A 24,656-nucleotide genomic window follows, 5' to 3' on the forward strand; every position below is an offset into this window, starting at 1 on the left:
GAAAAAAAAAACCTCCTTGGACGAAATCAGTATCACCTGTTTTGCCAAGCGACTCGCATGTTCAGAGTAATGGCTATTAACTGACTCGGTTTCTCTCTGCCTGTGTTTGTTATACAGGAATGTATGAACTCTCTCTGAACCACTCCTGACATGAAACCTTTAGTGTCTGATGAAATGATGTGTGAAAATAAACAAATAGTAGACTAAACAAGTCCTGCCAGTCCTTCATAGGAAATAATGATGGAAAGTATTGGGAATTCATGTTTAGGGTGTTATATTTAAATGTTGTAAAAGGTTTATTTTTAGTACAAACTGTGAGAAATCATTTTTTTAAAGCCAACTTCTGTATTAAAGGTCCATATAATGTTGAAGGATAAACATGTACAGTAGCCAACATAAGATCGGTCTATCTATCTATCTATCTATCTATCTATCTATCTATCTATCAAGTGATTTAAAGATATTAAAGGTTTAAAGTGAAAAAAATCTGAAACGAACACATTTGTTTTGGTTGTTGTCTATCTAACACCAATCTAGCTATCCAGCTAGCTAGCAGCTGTCTATCTGTGTGTCCTTCACTGAGTCCTCACTTTTTATTTCTTGAAATACAGTATATTATTTATTTACATGTACAATCAATATTTTAGTAAACTGTCCCTTTTAAAAGAAAAAGTGAATATTTGAGCTTTGTCACTTGCTAGGATTGGATTTAAAGTTTTTGCTTTTATGCTTTTATCATATTTTCTGTTAGCTTTGCTGTTATATTTAAAGTTGTGTAAATATTCCTGTGGTGGTTTTCTATTTTTGGCTACACATTCTCATCCACTTTCTGAGAAGAGGTTGCACAAAAGGATCTCAAGCCCTAAGTCAATTTCAGGTTTTCATGCGGATGGAAGACAGTTTGTCTCTCTCATCCATCTCTTTTGTCACTGTCCAGTGAATGCAATGTAAATCAAAATGAAATCCAAATTAAAATAACCCAAAACTGTGAATTATTTTGTTGGCCTTTACAATTTTATAGCCATGACAGTCTCAAACTACTGGATGTAAAAGTGGTCAACTACTGAGTTTCTATGCTTTTGGTGGGACAGTTTGCTTTTCTGGTATTTCAGTACAATTAAATACATGTTTCCCATGGTATTCCCCCATAAAGTCTGCACTTATCCCTGACTAACCCTGTGGGTTCAGTAAAATAAGACCTTACTGTCTTATAAAGGATAGAGCAGGCTGACAGTGAAGGTATACTTTGTGCAAATGTAGCTTGAAATCTACACATGCTCCTCACAAACTTGCTTTGCTGTTTCCTCGGTGTCATTCTCCGTATTTTTTTTATGCCTCTCAGCCCTTCTCGTGACCTCTGCAAAAATCCTTGATACGCACTTTTTTTTCTCCAATATATTCGAGTCAAAGCCCCATTCCCCCAACATTATCATCATCCCACACACTCCGTTTATTTTCTCAGGTGAGCGAACTGTATTGCGCACACTGGCTCCCTCAGATGCTCTTTATTAGGCTCCAGGAATCAGCTGTACTTTCATCTTGAGTAAGAGTGTGTGTTTGTGTGTTTAAGGTTTAAATAGACCAGTGTTGAGATTATGAGATTGTCACCAAAAATAGTTCACTACATTGTGTAAGAAAAAAATGCCTGTTTGTAATCGGACAGAGAGAATGTTGTCTTCTCAATAAGAGTTTTACGATTGTCTCGGGACTAAATATACACGAGAGAGAGCAGGGAATCATGCTAGAAATATTTGGTTGATTTTATACTTAAATGTAGCATGAAGAGATCATAAAGCTATCATAATTTGTTGTATATTTTGGGTCTGGATTTAGGATCTGCTACATATTGATAAGATATATACTGTTCTTCAAAAAATATAAGATTTTGTTGTCTTCCAATTCAATCTACAACATTTTAAGATATCTTAAGGTGTGACATTGCAAAGGGGCATTCACTGTGACCTCTATGTCTTTGGGTGTAATAAGGGCAAAGGTCAAATCCCCACTTTCAAACATGACCCCTTGCTGGTCTTAAATGTCAGGATCCCTTAGGAGAAGAGGATTTTATTCTACATGATGATTAATATATGATTAGTACATATGGAACAGTTACTGAACACTGGTTTGTATTTCCTTATTTTCTTCCATCAAGTGATATTTCATGACCATGTGTGTTAACAGCTTCAGACCATATTGTATGATGTTAAACTGAAAAAAAACAGCAATAAAAGCAAACACATTCTGATTTAAGACACAATTTCAGTTTAATGGCTGTGTACACACTTCAAAAATACATGCTGATTTTGAACTTGTTCACACTCGGTGAAAACAACTTATTTTACTGGCACTCTGTGTTCAACAACATTCATCATGAAATTTAATTAAAGCCATATAAGGGTAGTGCCAACAAAATTTCATCAACTTAGGCAACAGTAGGTAGGTAGTGTATTACTTTCAGTTAGTGAACCTTCACAGAAGGCATTTCAAAGATAACTTTATAATGTGGAAAAAGCATTTATAAGGTAACATAATCACGCAGCAAGAGTGGCACCAGCGTGGTAGGACAGCTCAAGCATGCGGTACAGTTAAAAAAAAAAAAAAGTTAAAAAATTGTATTACTCTGTGTGTCAAGTTTAAGTTTTAATGGCTGATAAAATACATTAAGGCATGCAACCTTCAGCAATCACCTAACAGTTATGCTAAATTTAACAAAGAATTAAAATAATACATTTAGCTGATAAGACATGAATTGTATTTTGAATTATTTGTTATAAAGTAAAAATATACTTTCTTCATAAACACACGACTAAAGCAGACTGAAACAGATGGAGAATCGAGCATACAAGCCTTTCCAGAGGAACTACGGTAGCTTCATGTATAATCTAAGTTTAAATAAATAACATTATAAAGTGCACATACCACAGCTTATGACACCAACAACACAAATTCCAGTCCGTCCATTCACACAATACACATCCACCATTTTTATTGAGTCTATCTGCTTAGATAGGATTTTTTTGTGTTTTCCTTAAATAGCGTTTGACTTCAGTATGCGTGTTATATTTACAGTTCAGTTTCTATTTACAGCCCAAAAAAAGAACATTGGAAACTATTTGCAAGTGAGAGAGAAGAAATGCCACACGGATTATTACCAACACATAATATGAATCATGCTGTAGCATTCTTACAGTGGCACTTGAGGTATTTTTCTAAATATCTAAAGCTCTTATCCATCAGCAGAGAATTAAAACAGCAGCTAACAACAGAGTGTATTTGGTTAGAGATACAGTGAGTGAGGGTGGATCACTGAGTGGAAAGTGAAATAGAGAGGAACAATGTGCACATTCAACTATCAAGGCAAAGGTGCCACACTGAGTTCATATATGTGATAATACTGTACGTGTCAAATGAAATTAGGTCAGAATATGATTTTAACACTGTTTTTGAAATGCAATATTCAAGAGGATGAAAAAAAAGTAACAGAAACACCTTACAAAGTAATTCAGTAAAACACCACACACTACAACTTTAACAGATGAGTTGGCATTACTTTGACAAAGTGTCAACAATAATTGAACATTATAAGCTTCAAAAAGTTAGCATTTACTGCTTAGCAATTGTACTGGGTTGATTAATATTAAGATGTTTTTGTTATTTTGTAACAGTACAGTTACAGATCTTTTTAATGAAAGTACAGTATAATGCATGGTGGAACTATCCACTCTCATATCCTAATTTAACCTAAACTGTTTCTTGTATATTGCTTACATTAACACAACACAGTGGATCACATGTCAGGGTAAAGGTTTATGGGGGTGGCCAGAATTTCAGTCAGTGCCACAGGTGCTTGGACTGAAATTTCGGTCATTTACATGGACAGGAAGGTTGGTCCGATAGGCCACAGCTGGAGCCATCACATCATCGTAGAGCCCTAAAAAAGACAGTGAGGGACAATTCACTCTTGGAAAGCCACTGTCGCTGCACATCTGTACAAAATTTAAGACATGCTTCCCCCTTGTGGATGGTTAGAAAACATTCCTCTGAACACACATTGATAGGTGGAATACAAAAAGAAAAGAACATTGATCAGTGTGATAGTAAAAACAGACCCACCTCAACTATCAGTCACGGGCACACATGATGATCGTCGTGATCTGCACATAGTTTTCTGTGAAAAAGAGAGGGGCAACAATAACATTTCAATAAATAATTTATTAAAATACATGTATTATTTTGACACTTTGTGACACATAATATAGATTTCTTCATTCCCTAAACATATTTCTATGTCTTTATTTTGTTTTTTTTTTAAAATGCATATTTCACTTGTATGTCATAAAAACATTATAAGATTACTGTATAATTACTATATCTTTCCTCGACATACTAGAGCACTGAAACTACAAAGAACAATACACTCTGTATTGCCACTAACTAAAAATTGCATTCAATTAGTAGTTGACATTTGATGTTGAGCAATCTTGTGTTGTTTCTCAAGTTATTTATGATAAATGCAGCACTGTGTATTGTACCTTGGTATAAAGTCGATGATGAAGGACTGAGTCAGCTAGCCACGGATGTCTTAAGGCCTCGGCTGCCCCCATCCTCCAACTGAAGACATAAATGTTATATTATGTTAAATCTCATCAGATTTAGGACAGAAAGACAGTAATACGGAGCAAAAGACTGATACCTTTTGTTCACAATGAGGAGTCTGGTGATGAAGTCTTTGGCCTCCTGGGACGTATCTACAAACTCTGGTTCGTCAAAGTTCCACTGACAGGCCAAGATGTTATTCAGAGTCTGGTTGTCATCATCACCGAGGAAGGGACAAAGACCGCTCAGACTAACAGGGAGATACAGACAGTCATTACAACTGGGTTTTGCATTTGTTTGCATGTGTTTGCATGTTTACTTACAGCATGTAGGTGATGACACCGAGGCTCCACATGTCTGTGTTGAACGACACAAAGTCATAGTTGATCACTTCAGGAGCAAGAAACTCGGGGGTGCCAAAGTTCACTCGCAGCTTCTCCCTTGGCTTATATCTATTTGGGGATATGATTGAAATCTTTATCATTGAGATTTTAATAGTTTGATTTTAGTTGTTGATAAAAAATGTCAACAAAATAGAAGTAAATTGTCTGAAGCAGATATCAACACTTACATCCTGGCGAGACCAAAGTCAATGATCTTGATCTTATTTGTGACTCTGTTTACACACAGAATGTTTTCTGGCTGAAATTCATAAGAAGAAGAAAAATTACACTTGTTTAGTTAATGAAAGAGGACAGTGGTGGAAGAAATACTGAAATATTTTACTTATAAAAATTCCATTGCAAGTAAAAGTTCTGTATCCTAAATCTTTCTTGAGTAAAATGACAGAAGTTATAGTTGCAAAATTTACTTAAAGTGTCAAAAGGTCCCCACTCAGTGCTATATTTACTATATATATATATATATATATATATATATATATATATATATATATATATATATTATGTATAGATATATACAAAGATATACTGTAAAGTAGTAGTATTAAGGATCCTTGGATGTTTTCGTGTTTTATTGTCTTACAGCATTGAATCAAATGGGATTTAATGTGACCTTTTTGAAACTGATCACCAGAAAAATAAACATTTAATGTCAAACTGATCTAACTTAATTACAAATATAAAAAATATGTACAAATTTTGAAATACACAATCTGTTATACATATAAAATCTAGATCTGAAAACAAATTAGTAACTACAGTTATTAATTAAATTTAGTGGAGTAAAATGTACCCTCTGGTACATGGTGGAGTATCATAAAATTGAAGTTAAGCGCCAGTACCTCAATACTGTACTTAAGTACAGTACTTGAGTAAATGTACTTTACTACATTCCACCACTGAAAGTTGAATGTGTTCATTTTATTTCCTGTTTCACATTATTTGGGAGAAAAAAAAGTAAAATGTTGAATGTTACCTTTAAGTCCAGGTGTAGGATGTACATTTTGTGCATGTGCTGCAGACCGTCACAGATCTGCCTGATGAGCAGCACAGCGTCCAGCTCCATCAAAGTGTAGTTATGATCAATGATCCTGTCAAACAGCTCCCCTCCACCGACACTGAGGTTACCCAAAGAAAAAGCACAATATAAACACGACTCAAGAACACAACTTAAAGCATCTAATCTAATTTAATCAAATGTATAGATTTATTCCAGTAAAATTGTCCATACTCTTTAAGAGAAATTTGTCATATAAATTCAATTAACAGAAATGCTGTCATAGCTCTAAATGAACAAAATTAAATGTTATGAAGGACATGTTCTTGCTATAAGGTGTTCATTACGCTGTATTGAAAGAAATAAACATATATGCTGAAAATATAAAAGAAGGAGCATACTATTCAAGTACAAGGATGATGTCATTCCTTGACTCATAAGCTGCATAGAGTTGGATCAGGTTGGCATGGTCCAGATTATTCATGACCTGGATCTCATTCTTCACCACGTCCTACCAAAAACACAGGCGCAGACGGACAGATGCAGAAGCAGACAAACAGACGCAGATGCAGACAAACACCGACACACACACACAAACACAGACACAGCAAGCACACACGCACACACACACAAACACGATGAGAGGTGTCAGCTGTTCTGTGCTATGAGACAATGCATCTTCTCTTCTAGGTCAAATATTTCTCACCTAAGTGAGAAGTATTCCCTCAGCTTCTGTTCCAGTGTCCTTGCGTTGTACTAGTATAGTATGTACTAAAAATTGTAACTGGGCCTCTGCTTTTGATATCATGTGGCGTGGCTCTCTCTGTACTAATTCATTACTATGGCACTGTACATTTAAATGCTATACCTTTTCTTTCTGAGCCCTGGCTTTGATGACCTTCGCTGCCAAAGTGAGACCAGAGGAGTTCTCAACACACTTGTGCACTTGGCCAAAACGCCCCCTTAAAGAAAAAGAGAGAGAGAGAAAATCAGTTTCCACAGTCATAGTCACCAACTGTATCACCCCTACAACCCTACACACAGTTTTGAAATAGGGGTAGACAATGCTGTTTGTATCTTGTGTTTCCCATGACGAATTAAAAACTGATCTTCTTTCAAACAAGTTTTCAGGGAGTGTTGCGCTTAATCTGTTATTTCATTAAATCTGAGCTGGACTGTGTCTCCTCTTTGAAGACTTGGATTAACACTTAGTGATTAGCTACCAGCTGGCACTGGGGATACAGTTTCACATACCACTCAGTCCTAAAGTAAAAATAACTGCCGTGACTCTGAAGTTATGAACTAGGGGAGAGGAGAAGAGGAGGAGGAGGAGGAGGAGGAGGGGTAGGGAGGGGTTACGCAATTAGGCTTTATGGGGGATTGAAAACCTCTTTCTCATTGTCTTTGATCCGTGGTATTTTTTACTTTACACAAAGATGTGAAATGTGCAGCGCTCACCCGCCCAGGACCTCTTGCCAGTTGATGGTGTAGAAGTTGCAGATCTGGTTGGGCTTGGCCGACACAATGCGGTGATTAAATGGAGCTGCTGGAGGAGGAGTGGTGTCTAAAGTAGAAAAGATATAATCTGTTTTGATAAGTTATGAGGAATGTGAGAACGGACAAGCGTCATTGTTAATCAAAGGGTACATGGCTGTCATACTCAAGTTAGTACACTGTGTACTAACATGCTATGATAAACATCCAGTACAGACATAGTTGTTGTCTAGATATGGCAGAGAAGTAACCTCTAATCCTACTGCCAGACGAACTCAAGAGCCTTATATCTATCAAACCACTTTATCGAACCAACGTAGCTTTCTCAGATCCTCCATGAAGATAGCCAGAAAGCACTAGATGTATGAAATGATAAATAAAACAACTATTCTTTCATATTTATTTATATATTTCTAGCCAACAGTCTACAGTGTGTAGATTTTGTGATCAAAATAAAGAAGCATTAATTCATCATTATTTGGTTCTGCCTGTCAGTGGCGTTGTTCGGGACCAAACAAATTGGTTAAAACTGGCTCAGTACAATTCTTTTACTCAACATTTTAAGATCCTAGTGAGTCAGAAGTTCAGAAGTTCTGACTCACCAATAAAGTACCGCTCTGCATCGTCGTCGTCATCTTCCTTTTTCTCATCACTCTCTGCATCATTTTCCTTTCTCGCTCTCTCCACCCTTTCTTTTAGGTCTAACTGGAATTCAACTCCGTCTGCCCTGAAGACGGCCCAGCCCTCAGATTCGAGATTCTGTTCGACCTCCTTGTGGTCTTCCTTCCTCTCCTCTTCCTCTTCCTTCTCCTCCGCCTGGCTCTTTGTGTGTGCCTCCATCACAAAGTGTTCCTCAGCCACAAAGGACATGGTGCTTATGCTGACCTCGGCTACCTGGGCCTGCTCAGCCTCTGGAGGTGGTGAGGCGACTTTGTGGTCGTCACTGCTGGAACAAAGTTGATGTTTTTAATAAGCTTTAAGATTTTTTTTTATTACAGAGTGTATAGTTTTTGGTGCACAGATGTGGCTGAAGGCCCAAGTTTGCTGGAATTTGAATAAAAACACAAAACAAAAACTCTCATTAAATCAATTAAACATCTGGATGATTGCAATACTGACAAATCCAAACAACAATCCAAAATGATCCATACCAGATGAATGAGGCTTTATCCTACTTAACCACTGCATCATAAAAAAGATTAAAGTAAATATAAAGATTTCTGTGTTGTAGTGGAACAATTACTACCTTGGCACAGTCGGTTCTTTTTGATCATCATGGGCAGCAGGGAGCTCTGGTGTTTTAGCTACTTCTTCTGCAGAAGAAGCCTCTTTCTCCTTCTTCTCCTCCTCTTGGACTTCCTGCTGTCCTTCATCTATCTCTTTCACCACATCTTCCGCATCAAGCTTGGGTTCCTCCTCTGTAGTCGCTGCATCCCCCGCAGGCACCTTTTCCCCAACCTCTACCTCTTCGCCAACCCCTTCAACTAACTCAGGTTTTTCATCCTTAGACACTTGGGCATCTTCCCGCAGGTAGTCCACTAAGTTGCAGCCAGGGGGGTCAAGTTGTTCATCTTTAGGAGGTACTCCTGCCTCCAGATCCAGATGTCCAGCGGTGATCTGGTGACCTGATTTCTCTTCATTCTCCCTGTTGAGTTTCTGCACCTCTTCTAAAAGCAGCACCTGCTTCTTTAAGGAGACATGGTCTACAAGAAGACCAAACAGAATTAGTATTTAGTCTCAATCATATTGAGAGAAATATTTCTTCAATGTTTTTTGTAAAAGTTTATAGGTGCAGCATAACGTTACCCAGTGTTTCACTCTGACCTTTTGAACATTGTTTATGTCACAGTATACATGTTAGTAAGCTACAGCTGCACATGTGGTAGAAAATTACTGCAACTAACATGAAAAGGAATGTTCCTCTCATAGAAAAAGGAAGCGATTTCAAGTTTTCATCGACATTTTGCTGATGTTGTGCTGTGCAGGGGCACTGGAGTTGAAACACTGACATATTTCTGACGAGGTAACGGTGTATTGATCTCAGCACCTGCTGTGTCTGGGGGCTTCTTCTTCTTTTGAGCTTTCAGACCTTTAGGGCTCAAACAGGGCTTCTCCGTGCCATCTTTGCCTTTGTGGTCTTTAAACTGTGAAATACAAATATAAAAAAAGAAAAGAAAAATCTGGGCAGTCATTCTCAAAGAAATCTCATTCTTTGAGTCTCATTAAAAAATTTATATTAAAGGAATATTGTGACATTTCTTGAATGTGAGTTTTGTTTTCCTCTTCACCATAACTTTACATTTTTTGTCTCTAAAATAAAAAGCTAGTTCATATTGGTAATATTTACTATCCAACAGCTAAAATGTATTAATTTTTTGGATACTTGTATACTTGCATAGCTCTGGTGTGGTCACAATGCTACACAAGTCTTTTGAAGAGAATCATAATCTTCATAGTATCAGGGCAGCACTCCAGACAATAAAGACAGTACAGAGGAGGAACATGGAGCCAGCCATGAAAGGAAAAAGTGCATAAAAATATAAAGACAAACATTTCTGCATACACACAGACTATAAGCACAATAAACCTACAAGGTTTCCACATTTGCGAGAGGCGAGGAAATGCTTTGGTCCGTGGAGTTTTATCTTGTGAGAAGTCTGCAGAGTACTGGGCACACATGCAGGTTTTATCTCTTGATTCCCTTTACTGGCTTTATTAGAGGTAGTTTTCTAGTAGAGAGACAAGACAGCAATGCTTATTAGGGTTATATGAATGCACATGGAATGGAAGAAATGTAACATGATAAGTATGAATGCCAAAAAGAGAGACAGGTTGATATGATGAGCCACATGATACACAAATGACAAATGAATCAAACATTAAATGAATAATTCAATAAAATGTCAGCAACAGGTTGATTTGATGAAGTTAGGTTCACATGTAATACACATGACAAGTTAACAATTCAATGAAATGACAGATAAAACAATGAAAATAGCAAAAATATAAGCAACACTTCCTCTGTTTTCTGTTTACAGATTAGCACATTTATTGCACGTCTACATGCACACACTGACATGTATAATGGCATGCCTGTGATTATTCATGGCAGATGGATAGACAGCAGCAGGGCAGTGAATTTATAGCTTATCACTTGTCGCACTCAGCGATGGCATGCAATGCTGACCCTGAGCGGAAAATATTACAAGCGACCGTAGGGGCTGTTGTTCAAATTCCTCAGATGAGGAAAATCACTAAACACTCTCTGATCAGGTTAGCATGGAAAAACCTGTCTTGAACCTGGGATGCGTCACATTTGTCCTCTGGATGCTGTTGTGAGGTAAACAGCAGGGGAGATATTTCAAGTGCAGTGTTTCCCCAGTGACAGTGATGTTTGCTGGAGTTCAAATCTCTCATTGGGAGATTGGGGAGAGTGTGTAGAGGCCACAGTAACAGAAATTACTTGAAAGAAATCTCACACCTCTGGAGGTGGAGCAAGATGGAACGACAACCTGGTAAGTGCTCTGACGACAACAGAAATTCCCTGAAATGCAAGTCACACGGAGGCCATAAAGTCGGTATGTAGTCACTAATCCTCAGGATATAATCTAGCCATAAAGTTTGTCTCTGAGAATTTATCACAACCCAAAACATTAATTGACATTATGTAGATTTATTAAGTCACATCGTAATCCAACACAGCACACTGTACACTGTGCACTATGACATTCTTCAAGTATGTGATAACGTCACATGACGTCACAACCACTCAGGTGAGTTTACTTTTTGCTTGTAGGTGATAAAGGAAAAAAGATATGATACCGGCCTCTGCGGCTATACAAGTGATTAGAGTGTAGTGATAACATGCTTTGGGGTGTCTGTAAGTATAGCTCAGGCCTCTGATGACAGTCTGCACTTAGTGACCTTTATATGGGGACACAGGTCTATTTTATGATTGGATAGTAAAGAAAAAAATACTCGGGTTTGATTAGGAGGTGACTTGTGTCACAGGAAATGCTTTTAAAAAATGTTCATTCTGGGAAATCCAGTCGAGCCAAAATTGAACCTAAAGACATGAAGTTAAAAATGTAAATATGCATCCTGACATACAAGCTCAAAGCACAGTGGCTTCACTAAGATTAAATTTACATAAGTATATTTTATTCACTTATTTACTTATCTGAACCTTTACCAACTATTTTGAAACACTGTATGCACTGTTAAATACAGACCTGCACTAGTACCTCTAAATCAAAAGTACTTTGATAGCATTATCAGCATGACTTCCAATAAGATTTTATGAGGAGCTATTTTGTGCTGTGGGGAGTTTTGCAATTTACAAAGAATCATATGGCATAAACTTATGCAATACCCACTGTGCCCCACATTACAACCGAGGGGTAACCACTGAAAACAAGTGATGTAGAACATACCAAAACTGAAATGGACAGTAGAGAGACTAACAACAGTCAGATAGACAAAAATGTGCCTGGTTTAAGTGAGTCAGTGAGAGGAAAACCCCGCTAAAGAGAGAAGGGGAGAAAGACTGACTCATCACAATTTGTTGACACCTGACTCCCGATGAACCAAAGGGGTTAAAGCCCTTTTAGACCACAAACACCGCAGCACAGATCCAAAAACAGCATTTCTAAACGGGGCCGTTCACATTTCACCCCTGACCTCACACCAGCCCTCTCATGCCCTGCTTGGGGATCCCCCCCCCCCTGCAGTGCATCTCATGCCAAGGAGGCCATATTGCACTCAGCATGGGTAGACATCCAACACATATAAATTTGAGTTAAATTGGGTTTTCACAGAAGTTATAAGTGACAGATTGATTGTGCAGTAACTTACAGAACTCTATTAAATTAGCTATTTAGCTTCAAACAGCAGTTGGCAAGGCTAAACATGCTAAAGCCCAGACACTACCTATTAACCCAGCACCATTATATGGGGAATTTAACATACAAGCCAAGTCACATTCATGGTCAGCTTTGCTGCTATGATCATTTTCATATGTTCTGCCAAGAACAAAAAGATACTAGTAAGATCTAAGAAATCAAACTCAGCATGGAAAATATGTAGTGTCTTTTGCAGCATAGCAATGAACAAGAGTGGCTGACTAATGATCTATAGTGATGGATGAGCTGTGATGGCTGGCAACACATTTAGGTACTTAACATGTAAAATGCACAGTTTGACATACAGAATTAAAAATGTCAAATGCACATGCTACACTGGTAAAATGTTAAAACTATAAGCAATGCACAGCTTATGACTTAGTTGGAGCATATTTCTCCAAATCCCACTTAATGCAACAGTCATAAAATGCAGTCTCTTTACATTTGACTACACTGTAGGTACACATTCTAGCACAGAGATCATTATTCAGGTTGTTGGTCTCACCTTGTCGAGCTTCTTGTTTATTGTGTCTGTACATGATTTCCTCTTAATGGCTTGTTTTCCTTTATTGTCTTTGGGTTTGGCACCCTTTTTGGCTGCAGGGCCTTTGAACATCAATTCCATAACTCGTGAGCTCTTCACCGTCTCGCCAATGAAGCCAATCACCTGCTGCATGCTGAGGACCAGTTTTTCCATCCCCTCAAGTTTCTGAGCCTGCTGCTCAGACCGCTGGTTAACCACCGACATTATGGTGCTCATCTCCTGGCATATCTCCCTCACCTCTCGCCCCACGACCTGTGTCTGGTTCACTACCCTGGGTGGGAGATAGATCTCCTCCTTGTCAACTTTGAGATTCTCCATATCCTTTTCAATGCCATCAATGTCATGAGACATCCCATTGAGCCGGTTGAGGACCTTTTCTTGGATGTTGATGAGCTTGTCCATCTTGCTGTTCAGTGACTCAATCCGATTTTGTATGAGGTCAAAGCTCTGGTCTCCTCCTGTGTTCATTACCAAGGAACTCATGGCTTCCACCAACTTGAGACAAAAAGAGGACAAATAATGTCTGTGAAACAGACGAAAAGAATTTCTCAAAGATAGTAGCCAGCTCTACCCTGCAGCGCTCCCCATTGGTGTGCAAGCTAATAAAAAAATGAATGCATCATTCCATGAAAATGATTAAATATCAAAAATCACCAGCAATGCAGTTAAAGATGTTAAATCTTTAAACTGTAAAGAGCAAGAAAAGTGAGCTTTGACTAGAGAAAAATCTTCCCACACTTTATCCCTGGCGCCTGCCTCTCTCCACACTAGAAATGGTATTACGAATGGAGTGAGCTGGTGTCCCTAAATGTAAATGGACAGCCTACGTCAGCAGGGGTCAAGTGCTTGGGGTGGGGGCTTGGCACTGCATGGGCTATGAGACATTTGAGAGCCTTTAAGTGCAAAGCCCACCACCGTCACTCACCCGCTAGGTGTCAAAATGGTGACTGTACACAGTACTTCTTCAGACGAGTGTGACAATGCTCACTCATTTTTACCATAGTTAATTTTTTTCCAAATGACAATGAAATTATAACAGATGGTCCACATTCTTGGCAGGTGTCCAAAAAAGAAGGATAAAGATGGAGTTCACATGTGGTTGGTTTTTTGTTGTTTTTTTTCAAAGTAGAAGAAGAGATTTTAAGGTCATCTCAAAATACAAGATCAAGAGCAACATTTCAATGATTTTCATGGCATTGAAGAGTCTGAGAGGACCAGGCTGCTAGTTATTTGGGACTGATGTGTGTGTCTCTGTCTGTATACAACTGTGAATGAGAACCATGTTGCTATTCAGATTCCCTCCTTATCTGTTGAATGCTGGTAACTTGCATCCAGTGTCAGGAGAAACGTGAGGAAGTCTGTGGTTCCTGGCTAAGGGGACCCACAGTAAGATATATAGCCCTTCTGTTGAAAGAAGAGCTGGGTGACATGAATGATTTATATAATGCCTATTCACTGACAAAAACATCCACTGATAACTTCCCTTAAGAGAGTGAGGGATCAGTTTTAATTTAGCTCTTGTAATATAACCGTAATCCATATTCCCTATAAATCAAAATATGTATGAACAACAGGAATGTGTTTCTATAAACTCACAGAATATAAACAGATATTATCTTCCTAAGTAAACACCAAATAAGACAATAAATGCCATACTCAGAATTATTTAAATAGGTGGCTGCAACACACTCAAGGTTGGTTAATCAAGCTATTTCCTGATAATTCTGCATTTCCTACTTCGTGAAAACTCATTTTGTCCCCATATATTCACAGATGATAGAGCTTTAGGGGAATCCAGCTTTGCTCAAGCCACCATGAAACACTTTTGACAATGAAGGCACAGACTGCAAACCAAGCCAGAGTGACCCCAGCCAAACTCGCCTCACTCCAGTGGCTCAAGCCAAAATCTGGGTTGACGGGTGCAGAAGCCAGGCCAGGATGAGGACTTGGCAGATAGAGTGGAACTGGGGTAAGGTGAGGGAAAGAGTTTAGCTGTCAACTCATGTTTCATGACAAGTCACCACACCAACTTGCATCCTACTCTCCCCATTTATTTAGATAAGAATTAATTCATCTTTGTGCAAAGGCTTCAGTAATGTTACTACAGCAGCGAGGCTCCAAGAAGCAGATTGATCCACTGCATTTCCCTGTATTTTATCTTCATGTGGGTTCACTGGTGTAAGACGGCTATGGTGGAAAGAACAAGCGACTCTGACAAGGCAGAAACAGATGGGAGTGAAACCAGCCATCAATCACTCAGGGAGGCGCTCACACCTGTCCTTGGATGCCAACAGATGACAGACAACGTAGGTCATTTGCAGCATGTTGTGTCAATTTGGAAGGTATGGACAGTTCACTTTCTTATGCAGTGGTGTGCAGGGAACAGACTGAATTTTCACACAAGCAGCAGGTAGAATGTAAAGTATCCTGTACAAATGTTAAAAAAGAGAAAAAGAAAATGAATTCTGCAACTCAGCTTTGTTAAAACTGCTGCTGCATGTTAAAAGGTTAGTATGCAAAACTATGATGGCTGTCACATTATATCTTACATTGCTTAGAGGTGGGGAGGGGGTATCTTTAAGGTTATTAAACCCTGCAGGGGATTTAAACAGGCCAAGGCTTATAACACAAAGCAAATATCTAGTTTATATCACTTACACTTTACAGTGAAACTAATGCCAAAGAAAGTAACAGCATCATAGCAGCCACTGCTCAAAGTCCTCTCTCACCTTCTCTGCCAAGCACAAATATGTGCACACACAGCCTGAGCACACAAGGTGGCAGCTGAGAAATCATTGCCCTGTCTACTGGTGCATGATTAAAATGTTGTTTAGTTAATGTGACAGCAAAATCACCAGGATGACTTGAAACATTGTCACCTGCATCAATGTTCAGAAAGCCTTTATTTTTTTTATACCAAAAAGTTGCATGCATGTGTCCTGGCTGACCTTGCAGTTTGAACTTCTAGAGTGGAAAAAATTTAAAGGTAAATTGATATACAGCATAAGGCTTAGCTCCTTTAAATAGTATAACTTTTAACTTTTAAGGTCACCGTGTATGCTTTGTAACTCTAATCTGAATCTAATCTGACAATAAAAAATGCTCCTCACAGTTTCCATAACCCAAAGTGATGTCTTACCCCGACTTACTCCAAAACCAAGATATTCAATCTGAGATGATATAAGTGGAACATAGAAAAGCTGACAATTCAAACATTTGAGAAGTTGGTACCAGAGAAAATGTGGCATCAAAATTATGAAAAAAATACCTGAAACAATTACATGATTACTTAAATAGTTGCAGATTAAGTTTCTGCCGATCAGCTTATCAATTAATCAACTAAATGTTGCAGCTTTAATAAATTGTTGATTCTCATAGATGAATAGAGCAGCTGATTATAAAATGCACAATTATGAGAATATTTTAGATCAAGACATATTTGTTTGGACAGTATCTTCTTTTCTGAACAATATCAGTAGTGCTTGCAGGGGTTATTTGGTTAAATTGTGTGACCTGCACAGCCCCCTATATTAGTCTATTTATTGGCACTGGGACAAGGTGAACTGTTAAACATGGAGCGCTGCCTCCCTTACAAAGAACACAATGTCCTGGGAAGCACCGGTGCTGTGAGCTGTGGCTACTGTCCAGTCACCCCTCCAGTCTCCACTCTCACATCGCTTCGCCTGCCAGCTCTGGCTATACTTTCTCTTGGAAACTTGTGCGCTTAAATGTGTGTGGCAGCCATGTAACTTAACTCCTCTTGCTAATGTCTCAGGCGTCCCTTGTGTTCTTTCCCTGTCGTCTCATGTTTTGTCTTGGCATGTAAGCACATTTTGCCGCTGCATTTTGACAGACTTTTTGGTTTTGTATATAAAAGGTTATATAACTACAGAACATAACAGTGACTCCCCACTCACACGCATACAAATACAGGTCTGTCTGCATGTGAAATGTGATAAATATACATGTTATTGCATGCAAATTGGAGTAACCAAATATTGAGAGATTTCTTAATTCCATTTGGTAATGATCAGGCTCACATGAACTAAATCATGTGAAACTGTATGTGTCTGGTCCAGTTATACTCTCACTAGGTTTTTATTTTGAACAGTAGGTGGCAATGTTCACCTGTGTAAAGGATGAACAGTGAGCCATGAGAGCTCAGAAGTCAGATTTGAAGTGATACTCCCACCACACACTGTCTTTTCGGAATAAAACAGGCTTGAAGAGTTTCCAATTTTTCACACAATCAGTTCTCCTGAGCAATGAAAGACGATAATGTACTGTTTGCAGACAAATACATGTGTTAGAAAGGATTGTGTGTGAGCATTAAGGCAGTGTTTTTGGCCATATTAGCATACAGAAAGACAGCAGAGAAGAATAATATGTGGCAGGAGTTGTAGTAGTTTTTTTGTGCATTAGAGCTGTAACTCAAGATTAATCTGTCAATTATTTTTGTGATTAATATACAGCCATTGTTGGGTTGATTTGCCAAAGTTGACATGTTTAAATTGCTTGATTTGTCCGACTATTGGTTGAAAACCTAAAGGCTTTCTGTTTCCTATCAAAGAGGACTTGGAAAACAGAACATTTTCATACACATTTGAAAAGTTGAAGAAGTAAAAAGAGAAAAAGACCATAAAAAACAAAAAATGTGTTTTCTGTCAACTGCCTAGTTGTCTCAGCTCTATGGGCCATCACTGAATTTCAAAAGTGTGTTTGTTTGTGGAAATGGTTTGAGTTGAATCTTATGTAACTGACTGTAGCTTTAAAAGAAATTTTATCTCCAATCAGCACCAGTAATCTTTCTTGTACTTGAGTAAAATCTAAGTCAAGTACAGTGCTTCTACTTGAGGATATTCCCAGATGCACTATTACTATCAGTATGAAAATGTAAGAGGAGCTTTACATTGAGGATATCATAAAGTGTATTAAAGGTTAGCGACAGGATGCACCAGGTTACATAGGAAGAGCTTAGTCACATACTCGTGGATCTCCTGCAGTAAATGTCATCGTAGATCTCCTAAATGCCAAGAGAGGAATGGAAACAAGAGAGGGTGAGAGGGTTTGTCTCTGAGGTATACTCTAACAGCATTAAGGATTATGACAGAATGTGTGTATTTATAATTAGTGTGTACTGTAGGTCTATATGTTTACCCTGAGGCTGAATTCTTGCAGTATAAATAAGCATTCTACAATTTCCAACAGGTAAGGCGACTCTGGGTCATATCTAATGGTTTAAAAGAATCTCATGAGTTGCTGAAATACTAAATATTAACTGGCAGAAAAGTTTTCTTGCAATGTCTGTAAATATTTTCTTGCTGCATTTCTGTCCACATGCACTATTATTGCACTACACATAAAGGAATACTATAATACACCAGCAATATGAAATTTTTAATCACTAGATGGCAGCAAAAGCAGGACTTTGAGTCTGTGTTGCATCGCTTCAGCTCACTGTATCTCCACAGCAAATTCTCCAAACTCTGCGCTCATAAACACCACCGGTCCCTTATCTCATGTTTTATCCCTCCTGCTGCTATCCATAACACACTGTAGCAAAACACGCATGCATCATAATCACCAGCACACTCAGTCTCACCTTTCACTCTGAAATGGAGAATCACATTACTGCTGAAAGGATTATCCACCATATGTTGAACTAATCTAATTAAATGTGACATTTAGATGGAGGATAGCATAGGAAACGTGAATGCAAATGTAATCACCTAACTGCTCGGATAATGAAATGCTCTTTAAAAGTAACACAAAGATGGCTCCATAAAACACAGACTAAGTGCTTCCAGCTTTCTAGAAACAGGGAGGAGAAAGACAGAGAGTTATGTCAGCACAATGACTAATGCAGCCAATAGAGATATATGGAAAAAATGATGCCATTATGGTTTTATTTCATATTCATTGCTGGTTTTATAAGTCCCACTTTTAAGTTCATCACTCACTGTTATTTATTAACTTGTGGATTGTATTAACATGTTGTTGTTTTTTTTTTTTTATTTATTTATTGGCTATGCAGGTTTGTGTGTTAGCATTACTGCTGATGTGGCAGTGTGTTTTCACTGTCTTACTGTCTACATTGTTATTTGTCACTGTGCATGATTGATCAAACTAGTTTCTACTCTGGGGATCAATTAGGTTTAGGGCTCTAAATAACATCTATTTTCAGTACAGATTCATCTGCAGATTGTTTTCTCTTTCCATAAAAATGTCAGAAAAAAGTGACTATTTCCTAAAGCCGAGGTGACTTCTTTAAATTGCATGTTTTGTTTCACCAACAGTCCAAAGCCTAAAGACATTCAGTTTAATACATCAGGTAGAGAAAAGTTGCAAATTCTCACAATCCAGGTGCTGGAATTAGAAAATATTTGGCATTTTTGCTTGAAAAAATTAAATTAATTGATTATAAATAATTTTTCTGTCAATTGATGAAGCCCTAATTAAGTTATCTAATATATAAAAACATAATAGGAATTCATACAATATGAGATGAAAACACTGTATCTGTCAAAGAAACCCAATAAAATACAGAAATATACAGATATTAAAAGTTGTTTTAAATGAACAGACAAGACTATCTTATTACACTTGAGTGAAATGACATTCACTGACAAAACGTGCATCTGTGGTGCTTGTTTGTTGTTTGAGGTTAAAGACATTACAACATTATGATTAAAGAGGAAACCCATTTCCATCAGTTGCTAGAGCTATCCCTGTCATCACAAGCAATTGATATCCAACTATTCATGAAACATGACACAACAATTCATCAGTTCTGCTCCATGCTGGCAAACAATTCATGAAACATGACACAACAATGTAACAATTCAATTCTGCCCCATGCTGGCAACTAATGTGCTGTGTTTAGCAGGTCTTGTGATCTGGATATTGCCCACAGAATTCAAACTCTTTACATGCATCAGTAATAAATCATGTATTTTGATGCTAATGACATGAATCATTGCCTCCCTCAAGGTTCCTTTATTCCTAGCAAGGGCACTGCTACCTCTGTTAAAATCTGAGTGTCCATGGCTGTAAGGATACAGTATACATGTTTGGTCAAAAACATGAAGAAGAATTTATAAGCATAAAGCTTCTTTCATACATATTTCTGCACTATTAAAGTTTTTCTCAATTGTTTACACACTAGCACCGGTACTTGAGACACAATGACGACCACAACCTGTAATTCATGTACCAAACCCCTGAACCAATTCTGATAAAATACAAGCACATTTCCTGCTAGACATTCAGATTGCAGTTCTAAACCAAACTTTTTTCAAAACACTACACACAATTCTCTACGCTTGGCACAATCTTCATGGAAAAAGTTCACATGGAACACGCTTCCATTCACAACAATTTACATGGGCAAACACATGTTGCACTATTGTTCAATTAGCAATCAGAGCTTTAACAATAAAAGGGCCACAGGTGAGCTCTTTTGTTTTGGAGCAATGGATGCCAACATAGCAAGAAGAGTGAGAGTAAGAGGAGGAAAAAGACCAAGCACAGCCTTAATCTCTGATGAAATTTGGGCCACTTTGGTTGACCGTGTGCTCAACATGGTCTAACAATAAAGCTGGGCAAAGAGTACAACCACACAGTATCATCCATTGTGCCGACTTTCCAAAATGAGAATAGGTAAAAAATCTAATCTCATTACAGAATTGTAGTACTGCATATTAATACAGTACTCAATGATTACTGTTGTACAGTATTGCAAGTGGACCGTAGTACTGTGAACAGAAAGTATGTTTCATGTATGTATGAAATTCAGAACTGTATTCCTACCTACACAGTTTTTACAGTATTTTACTTTATTTGTATCCTTTGCAGAACTGTAAGAAAACCACAACGTCTTTAGTCTCCTGAACAGGAGACCAAAATTGTTCTAGAAAACAACACCATAACACCAGAGCAAATAGTAAAATCATAGAAAACAATGACATATTCCAAAATATGTGAGTGAATTTATCAACACTTGACCGTGTCACACACAAAACCAGATGAGGATGAAACGTGTCTACAAGGTGCCTTTAGAAAGGAACATAGAAAGAATCAAAGAATTGCATTATGACTATGTGCAATTAAGTCCTATACATTCCCATAATTGATGCACACTATCAGCAATGTATAGACATATTACAGTATTGTAATGCAATGTTTGCACTTCACAATATTGACCGTTCTAGGTCTATTTCTGATATTGTCATGTTGGCTGTTTCCGAGAGTTCTGGAGCTAGATGCAGCTGCAGTGGAGCATGAACTGATCTTCACCAATGAGGTTGGTTTCAACCTTGTAAAAACATGAGGAAGGGGAAGGAATGTCATCACCCAGCATGCCATTGCCGAAGTCCCTGGCCAGTAGGGAAGGAACATCACTATGTGCACAGCCATTAACCACCACGGCGTCATCATCACCATGCACCATGCCTCCCTTGGCCTCTACAACACTGCCCGTCTCATCACATTACTGGACACACTACACAACATTCTCATTCCACCAGACCAGGGAGATGACCCAGAGCAGCCCAGGTATGTTGTCATCTGGGACAACGTAAGTTTCCACCGGGCTGCTCTGGTCTGCAACCTGTACTCATGTACCTCATCAGCAAGCTATGGAAGATGCATGTGCAAATATCTGTAGAAGCTTTTCAGGACTTGATTCGCCATGCTAGGAGATACTCCCCCCACTGCTTGGTCTGTGGCCAGACCTAAACACATGACAGGATGCAGCCTTTTTTTACTGGATACAGTATATTGTTCTATTATTTGTTCTGTATTTAAAACAATTTACACATACAACTTTTGTGTTTGTTAGGATGTATACAATATTTTAAGAAAAATATTTTTGTTAGTATTACAGTATAATTGTGTGTTTTGTATTTGAGTATAAAAACATTTTTCAAAAATATTTTACAACAGACTACTGTACAGTAGTAGTAAGTGTTACACTGAGTGTGCAAAAGGCATAAATCTCCTGATAAGGCATTCATACTAGTGTCTTCCATTCATAATAGTTTTACAATGAGCACATCAGTATTCAGTGGGTTCTTAGAAATGTCTATTCACATGATGGTGTGTGTGTCATTTGAAAACAAAATACCATTTTGACAGGATATAACATTATTTTGAATGCAGAGTTTCATTTTGCAGGAGATTCATGGAGTTTTGCTCTTTGTGTGTGTGTGTGTGTTTGGATTTGTGAGTAGGGTTCTGAGAACATGTAGTATGCTTTCAGAAAACGTGTGTAAGTAATTGAGAAATACTGTAAACATAAAAATCACATGCTCTTTACTCACAGGAATTTTACAACTCAAGAGATGAAGACAGCGCTAAGTGTTAAGATGTACAGTGTACAGTACAAAAGGAGTAGAAAAAAAAGAAGCTTATAGCCCAAATTTGTCTGTAAACACCTTTTGTTTTCCACCTGCCTTGTGGGACATTCCTTCAAGGACAGCAAGATTATCAAATAAGCAAGGTTATTAAATGTTGGTGCTTCACCAGCTGCTGTCTTTCCCTCTGAACTCTGAAGAGTTTTTGGTAATATTTATAGTGTTAGTAGCTGATGAAGACATTCTGTTTAAATGGCCAGCAAGAGGCAGTCACACAATGATAATCATATGCTAATGCTAGCAAAACCCTTTTCCTTGAAAAACATTAACTTTTGAATGAGCATAGCCATATTATGGACCTGGCATCCATAGAGGCATCTAATTGAGGTGTTAACAAATGAACTACTGACACAACTATTTTTGTTCTGTAAAGTATTAGGACCTCATTAGGACCTGCATGTAATGAAAAAAGTGTGGTTTCAGTAATGCTTTTGGGAATTCTTGATCCAAAAAATGCACAAAAAGAAAAAGAGAAAGAAAATATTTGTGTTAGAGCTACAAGGTCAATATTATTGTCAAATTCCTTTCATAAAACAAAAATGTGTTAGTGTTCCAAAGCCAATGTTTGACTCAAACATCCCCGTTTTTATACCTGGATGGCAGGTGGAGGTGACGCTCTGTGGCTCCTCCTGTAGCAGAGTAAATCGCATAGCCTGTGCCAGAGGTAGGAGGCAACCAGACACATGCTGTTGACTAGCCAAAAGTCCCAGCCTGTGACAAAGTTGTCCGTGGATTTCCCTTTACTCTTCATCTTTCTTCTGTAGCCTCCCTTTACTACCTATCTCTAACTACAAACGACCTCTTGGGGGTTAGGGGGAAGAGCCTCAAGTGGAGAGTGAGAAGAGATGACAGCTACTTCTAGGTGTAAGGACCGCCCAAACATTAATACTACACTATCCTCCACAGCCTCTGTTAATTCACTCAACGCCCCCACTCCCATCAGCACTTAGGGCCAAGGACGGGCAGTTTGTCCCCATGACAAAAGAGTGACAGGTGCCAGCGAAGGGTGTCTGACAGATAAGCTATCTCTCACTCAGTCCAGTTCTCCCATCTTCATTAGAAACCAGGCGTTATATTCTCCACTCAAAAACATTATGAATAAATTGTTAATACTATACAGTCAACCAAGAGCAAAATGAATCTTCAAGACAGTACGGATATTAAAAATTTAGAAAATTGTGAAAGGTGTCCAGTCTCCCTGTCAACACAGACACTTGGATGTGGTGTAAATAAATAGCCTATGCTATTGGATTACTCTTCCAAATGTCACACAGACCATTATCACATGAGGGCTTACTCTCGAGGGTCTCAATGGAGGCAATTTTATATTAACTTTTCTTGGTTTGCAAACCTAAATTACAGCATCAGTGTAAATACAACAGTTATTCAAGTACAGTAGATGCTAATTAAAGATAACTTTTAGGTATAGCTGATTTCTTAAATAAGGAATGGCATCTGAGGATGTTTAAACTCAACTGTGCAACAATGACACTTTTGTGTGTGAAAGAAACATAGCCAAAAAGCCAAGAGTGCATCATTTGGCCAATCACAGCTACAGTATGTGCGGCATGTCTTCACACCTCCACGGGCTTCTCTGGCTTCACCAGCGCATTACTGTATCTGTGCCAGATACAATAATGAGCTCATTTCTGGATGGGAGCTATGCCCTCACTGCTCAAATGAATGTGTCGGCTGCCTTGGAGACAAAAAAAGCAAAACTGGTCTTGGTTACTCACATTATCTCAGTTTGCTTTACAGTTAACTGCTCAAGTTTCAACTACAACATGTGATTATTTGATTCCCTGACAACAGGTTTTACACTATTTTTGGCACTCCCTGGTTATCATATAATCTGGCAACATATCTTTGATACAACTGACATATATCAAATTTCTCTTATCCTTCAGCACTTTTGCAGTGTGCTGAGTAGGCATTCAACATCATGGTGTCATATTTTGCTATTTAATACTCTAGTAAATATTATATAGTGTTTTTTTTACCTTCTACATAACACCTTATTGAATCATTGCTAAGAAATACTTGTCAGAGCTGTCTCAAATTTCATCTTTACTCTACAAAGATCAGTAGTAGCATAGGCTCTGCAAAAAATTATGGGAAATTAGTAAAATCATCAGTATATTGTTACACCCATTATTTAATATAAATGTGGCTTTTAGCACCCTCTACTGGTGCTTTTGTAGACTCATAATTCATGACAAAATATCATGATTCTCCATGAAAAGTATCTTTTGTGTGGAATTCATAAACTGGTAGGATACCTCTGGTTCAAACTTCGTCTCCCAGAAGCAG

General features: G+C 38.1%; 1 protein-coding gene across 4 annotated transcripts; it reads right to left on the bottom strand.

The window, feature by feature from the left end:
- Window positions 1-2,245: 2,245 nt before the first annotated feature.
- mylk4a (myosin light chain kinase family, member 4a) lies at window positions 2,246-23,174 on the bottom strand. 4 transcript variants are annotated; one of them, XM_067606009.1, is made up of 15 exons: window positions 22,939-23,174; window positions 10,080-10,217; window positions 9,536-9,632; window positions 8,735-9,191; window positions 8,091-8,434; window positions 7,453-7,558; window positions 6,863-6,956; window positions 6,396-6,505; window positions 5,974-6,115; window positions 5,168-5,238; window positions 4,920-5,048; window positions 4,694-4,846; window positions 4,533-4,611; window positions 4,114-4,168; window positions 2,246-3,931 (listed from the first exon to the last, which is right to left on the bottom strand). In XM_067606009.1, the coding sequence occupies exons 1-14, from the start codon at window positions 23,095-23,097 to the stop codon at window positions 4,115-4,117; spliced, it is 2,133 nt and encodes a 710-aa protein (XP_067462110.1). In that variant the 5' UTR covers window positions 23,098-23,174; the 3' UTR covers window positions 2,246-3,931; window position 4,114. The 4 variants fall into 4 exon arrangements, with proteins under 4 accessions (XP_067462110.1, XP_067462108.1, XP_067462107.1 ...); XM_067606007.1 differs by lacking the exon at window positions 22,939-23,174 and adding an exon at window positions 12,895-13,718 and having other exon boundaries at window positions 8,091-8,431; XM_067606006.1 differs by lacking the exon at window positions 22,939-23,174 and adding an exon at window positions 12,895-13,718.
- Between the last annotated feature and the right edge of the window lie 1,482 nt (window positions 23,175-24,656).

The sequence above is a fragment of the Thunnus thynnus genome, chromosome 12, assembly GCF_963924715.1.
Source record: "Thunnus thynnus chromosome 12, fThuThy2.1, whole genome shotgun sequence".
NCBI lineage: Eukaryota > Metazoa > Chordata > Actinopteri > Scombriformes > Scombridae > Thunnus > Thunnus thynnus.

Excerpts from the sequence above, each read along its gene's own strand:
- mylk4a (XM_067606006.1), bottom strand. The coding sequence starts at position 13,416 with ATGAGTTCCTTGGTAATGAACACAGGAGGAGACCAGAGCTTTGACCTC. Across the intron at positions 9,192-9,535 it reads GAAGCCCCCAGACACAGCAG|ACCATGTCTCCTTAAAGAAG; the intron begins GTGCTGAGATCA and ends GTCTTCTTGTAG. Across the intron at positions 8,435-8,734 it reads AAAGAACCGACTGTGCCAAG|CAGTGACGACCACAAAGTCG; the intron begins GTAGTAATTGTT and ends ACTTTGTTCCAG.